The 18,710-nt window shown below is 41.8% G+C and overlaps 2 protein-coding genes and 1 long non-coding RNA gene across 5 annotated transcripts in view; 2 read left to right on the forward strand and 1 right to left on the reverse strand.

The window, feature by feature from the left end:
* Positions 1-18,710, forward strand: part of LOC138948394 (uncharacterized) — a 290,382-nt gene that overhangs the window by 210,460 nt on the left and 61,212 nt on the right. The window lies entirely within an intron of this gene.
* On the forward strand, positions 10,373-13,192 carry LOC138948385 (uncharacterized). Its single transcript, XR_011449982.1, has 2 exons — positions 10,373-11,196; positions 11,534-13,192. It is a non-coding gene; the product is annotated as an uncharacterized lncRNA (long non-coding RNA).
* Positions 17,335-18,710, reverse strand: part of LOC138948390 (uncharacterized protein DDB_G0286299-like) — a 48,085-nt gene continuing 46,709 nt past the window's right edge. For all 3 annotated transcript variants that reach the window (XM_070319921.1, XM_070319922.1, XM_070319920.1), the window contains one exon: positions 17,335-18,546. In XM_070319921.1, coding sequence (XP_070176022.1) covers positions 18,280-18,546 — 267 coding nt within the window. In that variant the 3' untranslated portion in view covers positions 17,335-18,279. The remainder of the gene's footprint in view (positions 18,547-18,710) is intronic.

Here is an 18,710-nt window from a genome sequence, read left to right on the forward strand (position 1 = left end):
ATCAAAGACACTTATCAAAAAAATGAAAAAAACGTATGGGGATATCAATCCCAGGAACTCTCATGTCAAATTTCATAAAGATCGGTCCAGTAGTTTGGTCTGAATCGCTCTACACGCACACACACACACACATACACACACACATACACCACGACCCTCGTTTCGATTCCCCCTCGATGTTAAAATATTGGCAATGGCTATTTTGCCGGTACCGGCAACGTAGCCTGTAGGCTACATTGCCGGTACCGGCAAAATAACGATATGTTACGGTAGAGGCTATTTTGCCGGTTGGACTGTGACGCTGCTGACGCTAGTAAAGTGAAACGTCTAGTCGGATTCTCCATCTCACAAAGGCAATACACAAGTCTCGATGTGTGTGTCATGAATCACATGAAATAGATTGAATATACGGACGTTGAATATACAACAAGTCATCGTCACATCTCTCTCTCTATGATCATTGTCGCTGACTCTCTGTCTCTATGTGTGTCATGAATCACATGAAATAGATTGAATATACGGACGTTGAATATACAACAAGTCATCGTCACATCTCTCTCTCTCTCTATGATCATTATCGCTGACTCTCTGTCTCTATGTCTGTGTGTGTGTGTGTGTGTGTGTGTGTGTGTGTGTGTGTGTGTGTGTGTGTGTGTGTGTGTGTGTGTGTGTGTGTGTGTGTGTGTGTGTCATTCATAGCAGTTCCTGCACCAGAACCTGGTTTTTGGTCTTGAGCGTTTTCCAGCGTATTGCAGATGGAGGGATCTGAGACATGAATCACATGAAATAGATTGAGTATTCAACAAGTCATCGTCACATAGTGCACACACAGTACGGAGAGAAGACCGTACAGCCGAGTAGACGTGTTGGACGGCTGTGGTGTTGTTGTTGGTGGTAGTGGGTTTGGGGCGGCTGTCATATCATACACTAGTTCCACAACCGCTACATGAGACGTCGTAGGCCTTGGTGCGACTGAACCATCCTCTTGAGACGTCGTAGGCCTTGGTGCAAATGAACCATCCTCGTGAGACGTCGTCGGCCTTGGTGCGACTGAACCATCCTCTTGAGACGTCGTAGGCCTTGGTGCAAATGAACCATCCTCGTGAGACGTCGTAGGCCTTGGTGCAAATGAACCATCCTCTTGAGACGTCGTAGGTCTTGGTGCAAATGAACCATCCTCGTGAGACGTCGTAGGCCTTGGTGCAAATGAACCATCCTCGTGAGACGTCGTAGGCCTTGGTGCAAATGAACCATCCTCTTGAGACGTCGTAGGCCTTGGTGCAAATGAACCATCCTCGTGAGACGTCGTCGGCCTTGGTGCGACTGAACCATCCTCTTGAGACGTCGTAGGCCTTGGTGCAAATGAACCATCCTCGTGAGACGTCGTCGGCCTTGGTGCGACTGAACCATCCTCTTGAGACGTCGTAGGCCTTGGTGCAAATGAACCATCCTCGTGAGACGTCGTAGGCCTTGGTGCAAATGAACCATCCTCTTGAGACGTCGTAGGCCTTGGTGCAAATGAACCATCCTCGTGAGACGTCGTAGGCCTTGGTGCGAATGAACCATCCTCGTGAGACGTCGTAGGCCTTGGTGCGGATGAACCCTCCTCGTCAGACTGTGGTGTTGTTGTTGGTGGTGGTGGGTTTTGGGCGACTGTCATATCATACACTAGTTCCTCAACCGCTACATGTTTTCCAGATCCCCACATTTTTACAACAGAATCTAACACGCTCAATTTCTCTTGGAAATCAAAGTTGTTTTCTGCAGCTAAAGAAGCCAATTGTTGTCCGAGGTGGAGGGCTCGCCGGTATCGGTTGTTTGCTGTGACAATGCGTGGACGAGGCGTCGTTTCGACTGTCACAGGTAGTCGTTCTTCAACAATGTCAGAAAGTGCCTGAAAGAATCGATGGCCGCGTTTGTAGTATTCAAGTGTCCACCGTTGGGCAATCAATTCAGTGTCGAATAAATCACGACCGCATATCTTTCTCACAGCGAAGATATGTCGACACGGTAGCGACATGGACTTGTAGAAAGTACAATCACAGGATATTGGCGTCACGCAGATTTCCCCTTCTGAACTGGTCACGGAAAAGTGCCCGTTATCCTCTTGGAGTACGACATGGCCTGCACGCTCCAATTGTTTGTAGAAGAATGAGAGAAAGAGAAAGAGAGAGAGAGAGAGAGAGAGAGAGAGAGAGAGAGAGAGAGAGAGAGAGATTCAGATTCAGATTCAGATTCAAAACTTTAATACAAAGGGATAAAGGTTTTAGGCAATGCCTAATCTTCCAACCTGTCCCTTTTAGACATACATGACATTATACATTACAATTATATATTTATATAACATGTATTGAACAGCCAAACGAATAACTAATTAACTAAGAATTTGTAATCAGGTTAAAAGTAACAAAACACTAGTTATAATAACGTGGTTCATTGATTATTAAAATGATGATTAAGATGTTATGCAGTAGGGAGAGAATTATTTTTGACAAAGATATTTTCGAACATTTTTTTTAAAAGATGAAAGGGTTTGACATGTTTTACAGTACATTGGAAGTATATTCCACACAAGCGATCCCCAGTAGGATAAACTAGATTTATACAAATCAATGCGTGGGAGCGGTAGCGTATAATTCAAAAGCCTCGCTCTACCAGGAGGACGCTCAAACAGGTCTTGGATGTATGAAGGTGTTTCATGGTTGTACATTTTAAACATGAAAACACTAGCATTTAAAAAGAACTGCTGATGTAGCGGAAGAATGTTCAGTTGAGTGTATTTTTCTTGAGTAGTCATATTGGGATCTCGGTTTAATAACTTTACACCTCTCTTGTGAAGTGTGTTTATTTTCTTTATATGAACATCACTGGCATTGCACCAGACAGTAGATGCATAGCAAATGTGAGAGAGACAGTGTGCGTGGAAAAACATTTTGAGGGCATCCACAGAAACAACGCACCAGAGCTTGTTAAGTAAGAAAAGGTTCCTAGAAACTCGTTTATAAACTGTATCAATGTGAGAGCGCCAGTTAAGTTCATCATCAATTACAACTCCAAGCACACGGTGTTGATGGACTTGAGCAATGCTAACTGTACCATGCATAAGATCAAGGCTCAGAGGCTGTCGCTGGTGTTTTTGTCTTGTGGTTATTAACATGCTTTTTGTTTTCTTAGGATGCAGTGCCATTCTGTTACAATTACACCAATCATTAATATTTGCTATACTTTCTTGGAGTACTTTTCTTATGAGATTTATATCTGTATTACTGCTGTGAAGTGTTGAGTCATCCGCAAAAAGATCAAGTACAGCATTTTCTTGTTTGAGGTGTAATGGTAAATCATTAATGTATAGTCCAAACAGTAAGGGACCAAGGATAGAACCTTGTGGGACTCCACATTTTACAGTGCCTTGTGATGAATATGAACCGTTTAGGTAGACTGCTTGTTTCCTATCTGACAGATATGATGTAAAAAAGGACACAGATGAGCTATTTTGCAGGTAAATAAGTAATTTGTCTAACAAAATAGCGTGATCAACTAAGTCAAATGCTTTCCTGAGATCAAGGAATACCGCTCCAACCATTTCACGATTGTTTATTGCTTTTAGCCAGGTATCACAGAGCCGGGTAAGGGCAGTATGACATGAATGTTTAGGACGAAAACCTGATTGATAAGGATGAAAAATATTGTTTTCTTCAACATATTTAAGGAGATGGGTGTGTATATGCTTTTCCAGGGGTTTAGACAGTATAGAGAGAATAGATATCGGTCTGTAGTTGTCAAGGCTATCGGTGTCTTTTGACTTTGGTACTGGAATAACTTTAGCCGTTTTAAACACTGATGGGAAGACATTCTTCCTGATAGAGAGATTGTATACATGGGTTAAACTGTTTACAATATAAGGAAGTGACATTTTTACAATTTGTGAATTAAGATTGTTTGTGTCCATTGTTTTTTTGTTATTTAGTTTAGAAATTAGTGCACCAACTTCAACGACTGTGATTACAGGTATATCAAACGAGTCAGATGGCAAAAGTTTCTCATTACAAAATTGACTGAGTACTTCAGGCACCTTATAGCCAATCTGATCAGAACTGGCTGAGGAATCAAGAACATTGTCGGTCATAGATAGAAAGTAACTATTACAATCATCAGCAGTTATATTAGGATTAATACAGGATGGGGCTTTGCGTGATTTACTAGTCAGTTGATTCATTGCACGCCAAATTTGACATATGTCATTTTTATCTATTATAAGATTTTGAAAATATTTCTTTTTTGCAAGTTTCACCAATTCAGAAATTTTGTTTCGCATTTTTTTGTAAAGTTCAAACTGTTTAATTTTTTTTAGAAAATCTCGAACTAACATAGCATCTTTAATTTCACCTGTCATCCAGTTCGGTACAGTCGAAAATTTAACTCTTTTCCTGCGGATTGGAGCATGTCTGTCAACAACAGATAATAATGTTCTGACAAATAACAATGCAGCTTCTTCAGGATCAAAACAATTTGACACCAATTGGAAATTTGCCAAACTTAAGTCAAGTAAAAACGCAGACTTGTCAAATTTTTTAAAACATCTATACGTGATATAGGTATGACCTTTTGACATTACCTTTGGTCGTTTACACGACCAAGTGCACGTGATGGGTTTATGGTCACTCATGCAAATATTAGATGTTGAAGCATTTAGAACCATGCTATCATTGTTCGTGTATATATGATCCAGAAGAGTTGAAGACATGCTAGTTACTCTTGTGGGCTCTTTTATAAGTTGAGTAATACCTAGCGATTCAGTTTTGTCAAGCCATTGAGACTGGTTTACTAACATGTTAATATTAAAGTCTCCCAATAATAGCATATTACAATTGCACACGTTGACTTTGTCCATCATATCTATAAAGTCATCAAACCATTCATCCGTGCAGGCGGGATTTCTGTATAAGAATCCAACTAGAATAGGAGATGAATTGTTTGGCCTTACTTCTAGCCAAATACACTCTACACTCTGTGGTTCAAGGTCATGCCGGCGTTTTACAACATGAAAACAATCGTTGTGCACATACACACCGATTCCCGTGTGATTTGGATGAGCAGCATCACGTCTTATAAAAGAATAATTCTGAATCTCAACAGAATCATCATTATGCTTTAGGTTTGACAGTCTTGTCTCTGTTAACCCAAGTAGATGAAGCGATGGTGACGTATTGAGAAGTAAACTGACATCATGCAGCTTGTTCCCCAAGTGATATACGTTCACGTGTCCAATGTTTAATCCACTTTTTGAACGCATATTTATACAGAATGAACACAATTAACTTACAAGGTTATTTGAAAAGAGGCAGCTGACTCAGACTCAGGACTTCGGTTAAAACGAAACCGTTTATATCCTAACACAATAACTGATATTGCAAAAAGCGACACAGATGCACACCGCTGGGTTTAAATGGAAGATAGTGCTCTAGATAGTAGATCAAACATTAACTTTTTGTCGAGGGCACTCAGAGCCTCTGATCTCATGCTCTGTTGATGCAGAGACATATGTTCAGGTCTATACAATTCTGGCAGCTGTTGACGTGGCATATTAGGGAAATGGAAGAGAGGAGGTTTTTGTTCCTGTGAGTGCCATCCGAGGTGCTGATCCAGGTTTCTTGCACTGATCCGAGGATGAGAGAGAGAGAGCCTCTACCGGCAAAATAGCCTCTACCGTAACATATCGTTATTTTGCCGGTACCGGCAACGTAGCCTACAGGCAGAATAGCCTTGACTAAATATAAAAATCGCTAATTATATTTATGAAACGATCGACCAAGTGCAAAGATCTTCTAGTGCATATCAAGCGACAGATCAACTTAATGCATCACATTTGACAAAACAAACCTGATAAATTGTAGACAGTACGGCTTCACTTTCCTGCGAATAATTCGTAATCTCGAGCTATTTCAGTTTTGTTTGAAACTTTCCACAAACTATGAGCTTTGTGAGTGGTTGATTTGAGGCAGTCGAGATAACTTCCTGTCTGCATGAATGACCTCCCCTCAATGACCTCTACAGTGACCTCCCCTTGCATTTTCCGGTCTCATCAACGTGTTTTGGATTTCATCACGCAAGTGCGGTTACTTCGTTCCCTTTAGATCAACGCACGCAATATGATTCGTTTGGCGGCATCTCGTGGAAGTGGTGGAGGAGACCCAGATACGGAACGAGAGCGGATCGAAAGTGAAAAACAGCAAGCTCGCATAATGACCCAACAGAACGTCGTGCTTTTTCAAGTTTTTGCAATGACATCGGTGGGATTATTCGAGCAGGTACTGTTTATTTAAGTTTCGGTGTTTTAAGTTCTATTCGTTATTTAAGTTTCGGTGTGATCTATTGCTGTGTGTTGTGATCTTTTACGACGAGTGTGTGTCACTCAAGAATTTTTGTGTTGAAAGTTCAAGCCAGAGGTTGCAACACCTTAAAGGGATAGTATCCGACGGGAAAAGGCCTTCAAATCGCTTTCAAAGCATCACCGATTAATATATACTTTCTCTGTGTGCAGGAGTTAAAAGAAAAAGACTTATGATGTTAGAGCCAAGGGTAATTTTGTGAATTCCAATAGAGTGCTATCACAGAAAATGAAGAAATTACATTCATCCAACTGAACAATGTCAAGAAAATCAGTGCGTGTTGTGTACTTGTTATGTGTGGATGTGTGTGTGTTTTAGGAATGTAATGTGTGCAGAAAATAAGTAAAATTGTGTGTAAGTGGGGGTGTAAATAGTGGTCTGGGTGGCCCAAAAACAATTTGAAGGTGAATCAGGACTATAGTTATAACTATAAGTACTTTCTCTCACTGCTTCCCCCCCTCAAACCCCACGCCTCCTCCAAACTCAATCATTCGAGTAAGTACCTTTTTATTCTGCAAGATTTGTGAGGTCGAAGACTTTGTTACAGGGTATACTAAATAATGACTAACGGTAAGGTTTTTAGGTCTCAGTCACAAATTACATTACCGGTGCTTTTTTTTCATTCTAGGGAATGTGTGTATTTCCTGGTTTAAAAAATATTGAAAAAGAATGAAAATTCAGCTTCAGCATCCAGATTTTGTCAAGATATTTTGTGCAGTTATATTTCAGTACCCACAACCTTTTAGTGTCTCATAAAGGGAAATAAATGAACAGTCCTCACAATTGGGGTGCTGTACCGTGAACCTCCCCCCCCCCCCCCCCCTTTTAAAAACCTTTACAATTCAAGATCTCCCCTATATTTAGACCTTGCTTTTAAGATTTTCTGGTCATAACCTATGCAAATTCACCTTCATTTTAAGACTTCCTGCTTTTTAATACCTGATTTTATCAGATTTTGGGAGATCGTAAAAGGGGGTTCCACTGTAATATGAATTCTGTTTAAGCTACACCTGTATGCAGTTTGTAAAGAAGGATATTTTACAGATTGAGGGGATCATTTCTGCCTCCATAATGATCGTTATGATCTGACACATTGGCTAAGTTAACAGATTCCATGATCATGCTGTTATGTAGGAAGTCATAATAATGATGTGTAGGTTTTTGAATTGTGTCTGCTTTGCAGTTCAAATAGATGTCTGCCTTCCTGTTCAATTTTTTTCTTCAAACAAGACAATCCCTGAAGCACATTTTCCAACCACATGTCAAACAGCAGTTCTGCTTAGCTTGAAACATAAGACGATAAGTATTGAATAATTATGTCAAATTGACCTTTTTGCGGTTGAGCACTTGACAGATGCTGCTACAATACCTCTTGTAGAGAAAATTTTTAGAGACACAGTGGAGCCCTTTTAAGATATATATGTATATACAGCAAACTCAATCAAAGAAAAGCAGAATGTCTTAGAATAGAGGTTATAAACAGGAATCTGAGAAAGTAGTGTCTTTTAAGACAAATGTTGTTGTGTTTTTTTAAAAGGGGGGGGGGGGGGGGGGGAGGGGGGGGGGGGGGCAAAGTTAGGGTTTCACTGTACAATGCAATGGTAAACTGGGCATTCATTCCAAGTAGCTAAAGATGTGTAACTGACACTTTTGCTCGTCAGGAGCACTAGAACACGTCACATTTTCACACTTGTCAGTGTGAGAATGCTAAGTGTGTCAGAATGCTAAAAATCTGGAAAGCCAATGCCCACAGGTATATCCCATCCCCCCTCTCCCACCCACCACCACCTTTTACTCACACTTGCAATCCATTATGTACATGAATAGATTACAAACACTCTTCTGTAACTCTTTATTTTCACACTTTTTCTTGCATTTAGACCTTTTTGGTTAATTTTTTCAACCCTTTTCGAAGTTTGAATTAAGTGTCTTCACTGATGGGTGATTTTCTGTTTATGCTCCAGGACTTCAAGGCACTGGTGCTTGATGACAGCAGGCTCCTACTGGCCCACACACAAAGAAGAGATTGAAGATGTCCTGGAAGAAGAAGAGGGAAAGATCAATAAAGCCAAACGATACGCATCATTCAGAGTTATATTGAGGAAAGATATTGGCTATTCGGGTGAAGGTGTAAGAGTTGCCATGTGCAGTTGCTGTGTATGGGTCATAGGAATGACATTATAGATCCAACTGGCCAGTACACTGACTTTCTTCCTTGTTGCCTGCATTGGAGTACATTGTGGTGTTAAACAAAGTGCGTTTCTGTGTGGGTTGGTTTACACATGCTCTGTCACATTCCATATTAGACGGCCAGCTGAGACTACAAAATAGTGCATGTTTGTACATTAAAAAAACAATTAAAAGGAATTCTAACTAGAACCAATCGATACATAAATGTTATTTGTATTTTTGACCAAAATATGACATTTTACACACACCTTGACAGTCCTTGTTCACCTTGAGGAACACTGACTGTCTCAATCTGTGTAAAATGTCATAATTTGGTCAAAAATACAAATAAGGCCCAAAAAAAAATGCTTTGGTTACGGTTTCATGGCCAAAAAAAATAGGGTAGGTAGGTCGATTAAACTTTTTTTTTTTTGGTTGGTCCCTCTTGAAATGATAAAAATATTTGTGTATGCAGGATATTCCAGGTATTTTCATATTGGTGTATTTGGAACCACAGATATTAATTACTTTTTCATGTTAAGAAAAGAAAACTGGACATACCCTTTAAACTGTATAGTGCCACCAGTGAACACAGTCTTGAACGCAGTCTGGACTGATTGTCACAAATTGAAAACTAGTCAAAATACCGACTTATCAGTCGTGTTTGTTCGATATGAACGCACTTTCCGAATAAGATTGCAAATGCAGACGACATCTTTTTACGTTCGCGCAACGAACGAACGCACGAGACTGACTTCCCTTGGATATGGGAGTTGTAAAAAGCGGAGTGGTGTCCCTTGTCGGGCTTGTTGTTGTCTGCTCGCCGGCGATCGATGTTTTCTCTGTGCCGTGGTGTTGTCGTTTTCGGTGGGTTTTTGTGTGTGTGTGTGGTTTTTTTTTTGTGTATGTATGTGTTTGGTTCATTTTATTTTTAGCTTTAGGACCCAAAAAAAAGTTTAGGGTCGGCCCAAAAAATTAGGGTCGGTCGGGAAACCGTAACCAAAGCATTTTTTTTTTTTGGCCTAATGTATATATAGTTTTTTACTTTTTAATGTACTGTAATCTACCTTGTAAGCGCCGTTAGTACCCAGTAAACGCCCACCCCCAACATTTGGATCAGTGTTTGAACATATGTTGTGTGTGTGGTGGTTTTTTGACTCACATGCGAAGCAAAAGTGAGTCTATGTACTCACCCGAGTCGTCCGTCCGTCCGTCCGGACGTCCGTCCGGACGTCCGTCCGGAAAACTTTAACGTTGGATATTTCTTGGACACTATTCAGTCTATCAGTACCAAATTTGGCAAGATGGTGTATGATGACAAGGCCCCAAAAAACATACATAGCATCTTGACCTTGCTTCAAGGTCAAGGTCGCAGGGGCCATAAATGTTGCCTAAAAAACAGCTATTTTTTTACATTTTTCCCATTTTCTCTGAAGTTTTTGAGATTCAATACCTCACCTATATATGATATATAGGGCAAAGTAAGCCCCATCTTTTGATACCAGTTTGGTTTACCTTGCTTCAAGGTCAAGGTCACAGGAGCTCTTCAAAGTTGGATTGTATACATATTTTGAAGTGACCTTGACCCTGAACTATGGAAGATAACTGTTTCAAACTTAACAAGAGGCGAAGCCTTCAAGGCTCACGTAAGAAATCGACAAACAGTAACACAAACTCAGTCACTCCGTCACACATACACACACACACACACACACACACACACACACACACACACACACACACACACACACACACACACACACACACACATGTACAGTGTTTGGTGAAACTATGCAAGAAAGCGAGACCCTGGATCTGCCAAGAAGTCTCGGCCCGCTCACAATAACAATGACCGAGACTTTCAGTAATTCCTTTGCGTGACGTCTAACCCTCTTACGTCATAATGTGACGTCTTCAAATAGTTTCTATCACACACGTCGAACACTTTTGACCGAGACTGACGTAATCCATAGACTCGGAAATGTTAAAGTTTCTACCACAGACATACACACATACATACATACATACGCACGCACAGACAGACAAAGTTTATCATCGCATAGGCTACACTTACGTGGAGCCAAAAATTATGTGGGGCACATGTTATGCTTTCATCATGAGACACATTTGGTCACATATGATCAAGGTCAAGGTCACTTTGACCCTTATGAAATGTGACCAAAATAAGGTAGTGAACCACTAAAAGTGACCATATCTCATGGTAGAAAGAGCCAATAAGCACCATTGTACTTCCTATGTCTTGAATTAACAGCTTTGTGTTGCATGACCTTGGATGACCTTGACCTTGGGTCAAGGTCACATGTATTTTGTCCCGCAGTGGGGCACTGCGGTTATGAAATTAAAAGCCCCTCCTGTTTTTGGAACCGCAGGAGCTTTCTAGTTTGCTGTTAGGTAGATTTTTGGTTCCTCTTTCCTGTCATGCTCTCTTTTTCTTCATGAATTCTTTTCTTTTTTCTGCCTTCTTGCTCATTCACTTGTATTTTTTCCAAAAATCTCTTCTCTTGCCGCTTGTCTCGCGATTCATGTATAGTTTAATCTGTTAGTGTTCTGATGTAAGTCCAGCAGTAGATAGGTTAAGCCTATTTTAACATACTGGAAACTGGTAATCTTCCAGTAGGTATTAATTTAGTTTTACTAAAGCCTGCTCCCGCAGTGGGGCACTGCGGTTATGAAATTAAAGGCCCCTCCTGTTTTTGGAACCGCAGGAGCTTTCTAGTTTGCTGTTAGGTAGATTTTTGGTTCCTCTTTCCTGTCATGCTCTCTTTTTCTTCATGAATTCTTTTCTTTTTTCTGCCTTCTTGCTCATTCACCTGTATTTTTTCCAAAAATCTCTTCTCTTGCCGCTTGTCTCGCGATTCATGTATAGTTTAATCTGTTAGTGTTCTGGTGTAAGTCCAGCAGTAGATAGGTTAAGCCTATTTTTAGCATACTGGAAACTGGTAATCTTCCAGTAGGTATTAATTTAGTTTTACTAAAGCCTGCTGGGACACAAGTAATGGGTTAGTGCATTTGTAAACAGGAATCGCTTGACAAATGGCCCCCTTCATCCCCCCCTTCCTCGTCCTGATATGGCTCTGCGTAGTCGGCTGGACGTTAAGCAACAAATAAACAAACAAACAAACAAACATGTATTTTGGTAGGAAAAATGTGTAAAGCAGTTCTCAGTGTATGATGTCATTGCTAGGTTTAGTTATTTGACCATGTCAAGGTCAAGCATGTGAGTCGTATGGGCTTTGCCCTTCTTGTTGAGTCACTTGAGAAAAAGTGACTCTATGTAATCGGTCAGTGTTAGTCTGTCCGGCCGTCCGTAGACACCACCTTAACGTTGGACTTTTCTCGGAAACTATCAAAGCGATCGGGCTCATATTTTGTTTAGTCGTGACCTCCAATGACCTCTACACTTTAACGATGGTTTCGTTGACCTTTGACCTTTTTCAAGGTCACAGGTCAGCGTCAAAGGAAAAATTAGACATTTTATATCTTTGACAAAGTTCATCGGATGTGATTGAAACTTTGTAGGATTATTCTTTACATCAAAGTATTTACATCTGTAGCCTTTTACGAACGTTATCAGAAAAACAAGGGAGATAACTAGCCTTTTCTGTTCGGCAACACACAACTTAACGTTGGGCTTTTCTCGGAAACTATAAAAGTGACCGGGCTCAAATTTTATGTGAACGTGACTCATTGTGTTGTGAATAGCAATTTCTTCCTGTCCATCTGATGCCTCATATAATATTCAGAACTGCGGAAGTGACTCGATCGAGCGTTTGCTCTTCTTGTTTATTATGTGCACAGTTCAGCACCTTGTAGAGACATTTTCATTCTAGAGAACGCTGACAGCTATATATTTATTTATTTCATACTCTCGGCACTGGAGTATCTCTAGATAGCCCCTCAAAAAGAAGACGAGGGAGGGTCTTCTGAAGTTGAAGAGGTCTGCTTTCAGTGATTTCCAGGGAGCATGTGAAACGACCAGTGTTTGATAACACCACTTCCCTCTGAAAGATTTTAGCTTTCTAAATATGCTCGAATTCCAAGAATAGTTTCATGTGTAGCACCTCCCGCAGTGGGGCACTGCGGTTATGAAATTAAAGGCCCCTCCTGTTTTTGGAACCGCAGGAGCTTTCTAGTTTGCTGTTAGGTAGATTTTTGGTTCCTCTTTCCTGTCATGCTCTCTTTTTTTTCATGAATTCTTTTCTTTTTTCTGCCTTCTTGCTCATTCACCTGTATTTTTTCCAAAAATCTCTTCTCTTGCCGCTTGTCTCGCGATTCATGTATAGTTTAATCTGTTAGTGTTCTGATGTAAGTCCAGCAGTAGATAGGTTAAGCCTATTTTAACATACTGGAAACTGGTAATCTTCCAGTAGGTATTAATTTAGTTTTACTAAAGCCTGCTGGGACACAAGTAATGGGTTAGTGCATTTGTAAACAGGAATCGCTTGACAAGTGGCCCCCTTCATCCCCCCCTTCCTCGTCCTGATATGGCTCTGCGTAGTCGGCTGGACGTTAAGCAACAAATAAACAAACAAAATGTGTAGCACCTTTGAACTGTGCAGAGAGAATGTGTGCCTGTGGATTTGAGATCTACATGGAATAAAATAGACACTGTTCTTGACAATTGAGTGTTTTTGTGTGCGCATGTTGTTTGGTTTATTGATAATAATTGACTTTTGGTCAAGATGTAACCATGAATTTCTGTAGCAAAGATGCAATGATAAAAATAGACAGAATATGATCAAATAATAAGACACTGGGCTGCAAATTGCTTTTAATTGTCATTGTATTTATCTGTAAACTGATCATAATTTCCATGGCATGATTAGAGGGCCCCAAAGGGGGGGTATCATCACGATCACTGGAAGGGAAATTTTAGCTTTCACGATCACAGTTACCTTGATTTTTGTTTTCACGATCACGAACACCAGTGGCAAATCACGGTCACAGTAAAAGTTGCATGTACAGAAAGCACGTGTCAAAGTAAACACAACCACACAGTAATTCGCACCTCTGGGTCTATTGTTTATTCAACACAAAGTGAGAACTGTTGGACTTTTTGAGTCACTTGAGAAAAAGTGACTCTATGTAATCGGTCAGTGTTAGTCTGTCCGCCGGCCGGCCGTCCGTAGACACCACCTTAACGTTGGACTTTTCTCGGAAACTATCAAAGCGATCGGGCTCATATTTTGTTTAGTCGTGACCTCCAATGACCTCTACACTTTAACGATGGTTTCGTTGACCTTTGACCTTTTTCAAGGTCACAGGTCAGCGTCAAAGGAAAAATTAGACATTTTATATCTTTGACAAAGTTCATCGGATGTGATTGAAACTTTGTAGGATTATTCTTTACATCAAAGTATTTACATCTGTAGCCTTTTACGAACGTTATCAGAAAAACAAGGGAGATAACTAGCCTTTTCTGTTCGGCAACACACAACTTAACGTTGGGCTTTTCTCGGAAACTATAAAAGTGACCGGGCTCAAATTTTATGTGAACGTGACTCATTGTGTTGTGAATAGCAATTTCTTCCTGTCCATCTGATGCCTCATATAATATTCAGAACTGCGAAAGTGACTCGATCGAGCGTTTGCTCTTCTTGTTTATTACATGCGCTGCTCCTTTACCTGAATGACAATGTGCTTAGGCTACCATATAACGCTCATATATAGCTTGCACGTGTACACAAACACACACACACACACACATCCACCCGCACACTGACACATCCACACACTGGCATACACATCCACACACTAATAATAAGTGGTACACACTGACCCTTAGTGACACATTCTCTCTCTCTCTCTCTCTCTCTCTCTCTCTCTCTCTCTCTCTCTCGAATTTCTATACCAAGCCCTTGAATTTTAGAAGTACATGATATTTCTGACATTCTCCTAATGCTGCATGGTTTTCTTGAGATGTCGATAATCAATTTAAGTTTACTGAAGGCTGTGAGGTCTCTAGATTTAGAATCAGTGCTGTTGACATTTTTGCGAGTGGTTTTCGCTGCAGTGTGCAAAGGAGGCTTCTCTGTAGCCTAATTGTTATGGTGTTATATGTCGATCATCGTTCTGCTGTTCAAACTTTGTGCCTTTTTATGGTAAATAAAACTGTGCTGGGAGAAATATACCTGCTGTGCAGTTGGTAGTGGTTTCCAGTTCATTTTCTTGCATAGTTTTCTTTGATTTAGCTTGTTTCAGTGCAACGGTGCTCCTTTCTTCTTAGATCAGTGTGTAGTGTTCCTGGTAGGGAGGTTACGCTTCACAAGTTTTGGTTTTTGATCTCAATGTTCGGGAACAAACACAACATGTGCTGGTATTTGGGTCTGTGTGGAGAAAATCTTCGCCACCAGTAATTTTGGGGAATATTTGCCTTCGAGTCAGTAATCAAAGGCATATGTACGCGCTCCAGTGTTTACAAAGTGTAGTTTGCCCATAATCGATGTCAAACGCACCATAAGACCATATAATGACGATATATGTCACCATGCGCGGACCATAATACATGCATTACAGCTTGTTCTAGCCTCTGAAAAAGTGAGGATGTCAACAAAGCCGCGGTGTTAGCTCCCTTGCATCAACGTTACATGTGTTGCCAAATCTATAAATAGGACGATCCAGATCAAAATGAAAATTAACATATCTCAACATTGAAGGGGTCCTAGACCACAATATTTTGCAGGGAACTTAATTTAGCATGTCCCCAGCTGTTGGTAAAGCAATTAGCGTGTATAGTCATCGAGTACATATGCCTTTAATATAGTTTTCTTTTTCGCTGTAGTTCGAAGACCCATCGGAACAGCGAGGTTCGTTCGCATCAGTTGTGAAGCCAGTAGCATAGAGAGAAGTTGAGCCAGTACCTGTCCGGAACAGTAGAGCCAGTAGTGCAGCCAGAAGTAAAACGAGTAGTGAAGTCAGTAGTGAAGCCAGTAGTAAAGCGAGTAGTGAAGCCAGTAGAGCAGCCTGTAGTGAGGCCAGTAGTGAAGCGAGTAGTGAGGCCAGTAGAGCAGCCAGTAGTGAAGCCACTAGAGCAGCCAGTAGTAAAGCGAGTAGTGCAGCCAGTAGAGCAGCCAGTAGTGCAGCCAGTAGAGCAGCCAGTAGTGAAGCCAGTAGAGCAGCCTGTAGTGAAGACAGTAGAGCAGCCAGTTGAGCAGTATGTAGTGAAGCGAGAAGTGAAGCGAGTTGTAAAGCCAGCATAGCAGCCTGTAGTGAAGCGACTTGTAAAGCCAGTAGAGCAGCTTGTAGTGAAGCGAGAAGTGAAGCGAGTTGTAAAGCCAGTGGAGCAGCCTGTAGGGAAGCGAGAAGTGAAGCGCCCTCTTCCGTCTCCGCATCCACCTGTAGGGTACATGTAATGTGATGTATGAAGCACCACCTGTAGGGTACATGTAATGTGATGTATGAAGCGCTACCTGTAGGGTACATGTAATGTGATGTATGAAGCGCTACCTGTAGGGTACATGTAATGTGATGTATGAAGCGCTACCTGTAGGGTACATGTAATGTGATGTATGAAGCACCACCTGTATGGTACATGTAATGTGATGTATGAAGCACCACCTGTAGGGTACATGTAATGTGATGTATGAAGCGCTACCTGTAGGGTACATGTAATGTGATGTATGAAGCGCTACCTGTAGGGTACATGTAATGTGATGTATGAAGCCCTACCTGTAGGGTACATGTAATGAGATGTATGAAGCACCACCTGTAGGGTACATGTAATGTGATGTATGAAGCACCACCTAGCCCTGTAGGGTACATGTAATGTGATGTATGAAGCACCACCTGTAGGGTACATGTAATGTGATGTATGAAGCACCACCTGTAGGGTACATGTAATGTGATGTATGAAGCACCACCTGTAGGGTACATGTAATGTGATGTATGAAGCACCACATGTAGGGTACATGTAATGTGATGTATGAAGCGCTACCTGTAGGGTACATGTAATGTGATGTATGAAGCACCACCTGTAGGGTACATGTAATGTGATGTATGAAGCACCACCTGTAGGGTACATGTAATGTGATGTATGAAGCGCTACCTGTAGGGTACATGTAATGTGATGTATGAAGCGCTACCTGTAGGGTACATGTAATGTGATGTATGAAGCGCTACCTGTAGGGTACATGTAATGTGATGTATGAAGCACCACCTGTAGGGTACATGTAATGTGATGTATGAAGCGCCACCTGTAGGGTACATGTAATGTGATGTATGAAGCGCTACCTGTAGGGTACATGTAATGTGATGTATGAAGCGCTACCTGTAGGGTACATGTAATGTGGTTTATCCAACAAACGTGAGAGAGACCACTCATTACATAACAATATTGTTCAAACCACACGTGGAGAGAGAGAAGATAGAACGAGAGGAGACAGTGCGAGAGAGAGAAAGAGAGAGAGAGAGAGAGAGAGAGAGAGAGAGAGAGATTGGCAGACTATGGGAGAGAGGGGGAGAGAGAGACCGACAGAGTATGGGGGAGAGGAGAGAGAGAGAGAGAGGAGAGAGAGAGGAGAGAGAGAGAGAGAGAGAGAGAGAGAGAGAGAGAGAGAGAGAGAGACGAAGCAAAAAAGAAGAACAAAGAAGAAGACAGAAAAATCCGAAGAGCAAAATTCAGAAAAAAAACAGACAAGTCGAAGAGAAAGAAAGTGGATGCAGAGAAAGACAGACTAGGGAGAGACTAAGAAAGAGAGAGAGAGAGAGAGAGAGAGAGAGAGAGAGAGAGGGTAAATGTAAATAAAAATGTTGTAAAAAAATTGTCCAGGATCTGTTTACTGTCCATTGAGTGTGAAGCTGAGAGAAAGAGTGAGACTGAAGAAAAACAATAATAGCTTAATAAGAATTAAAATGATAATAAAAAAATAAAAAATAAAAAAACTTCCGATAAAAAAAAAAACGCACGCACATGTGTGATTAACAATGTCTGATCTCCTAAAGAAAAAAAAAGAAAAAAAAGTAGTGAAGTGAGTTGTTAAGCCAGTAGAGCAGCCAGTAGTTTGTTTGTTCGTTCATGGGCTGAAACTCCCACGGCTTTTACGTGTATGACCGTTTTTACCCCGCCATTTAGGCAGCCATACGCCGCTTTCGGAGGAAGCATGCTGGGTATTTTCGTGTTTCTATAACCCACCGAACTCTGACATGGACTACGGGATCTTTTTCGTGCGCATTTTGGTCTTGTGCTTGCGTGTACACACGGGGGTGTTCGGACACCGAGGAGAGTCTGCACACAAAGTTGACTCTGAGAAATAAATCTCTCGCCGAACGTGGGGACGAACTCACGCTGACAGCGGCCAACTGGATACAAATCCAGCGCGCTACCGACTGAGCTACATCCCCGCCCGCAGCCAGTAGTGAAACCAGTAGATCAGCCAGTAGTGCAGCCAGTAGTGCAGCCAGTAGTGACGCCAGTAGTGAAGCCAGTAGAGCAGCAAAGTAGTGAAGCCAGTAGAGCAGCCAGCTGAGCAGTTTGTAGTGAAGCGAGAAGTGAAGCGAGAAGTGAAGCGAGTTGTAAAGCCAGTAGAGCAGCCTGTAGTGAAGCGAGAAGTGAAGCGAGTTGTAAAGCCAGTAGAGCAGCCTGTAGTGAAGCGAGAAGTGAAGCGAGTTGTAAAGCCAGTAGAGCAGCCAGTAGTGAAGCCATTAATAAAGCTATTGGAGCAGCCAGAAGGTGAGCCGGTCAGCAGAAGCAGCCAGTGTGGAGTCACGGGAGCCAGGCCGGCCAGTACTGTCGACAAGACGTGTGCAGGAAGTACAACTGGATGGCGATCTGCAGCGCGAGACACACCCCCAGCACCAGGAAGGGAACGAGGCGGGTGGCGGGGGGGCCCGTGACGCAGAACGCGAAGAGCTGGTTATCCTCCACCACCATCGTGGACAAACTCTGCGTCATGCTGCGAACAGTGGCGCGCGTCATCTCCGCCCGCTCCAACACGGTCTTCACCGCGCCCTCTACCGTCTCCGCATCCACCTGTAGGGTACACGTAATGTGATGTATGAAGCACCACCTGTAGGGTACATGTAATGTGATGTATGAAGCGCTACCTGTAGGGTACATGTAATGAGATGTATGAAGCGCTACCTGTAGGGTACATGTAATGTGATGTATGAAGCGCTACCTGTAGGGTACATGTA

The sequence above is a fragment of the Littorina saxatilis genome, linkage group LG15, assembly GCF_037325665.1.
Source record: "Littorina saxatilis isolate snail1 linkage group LG15, US_GU_Lsax_2.0, whole genome shotgun sequence".
NCBI lineage: Eukaryota > Metazoa > Mollusca > Gastropoda > Littorinimorpha > Littorinidae > Littorina > Littorina saxatilis.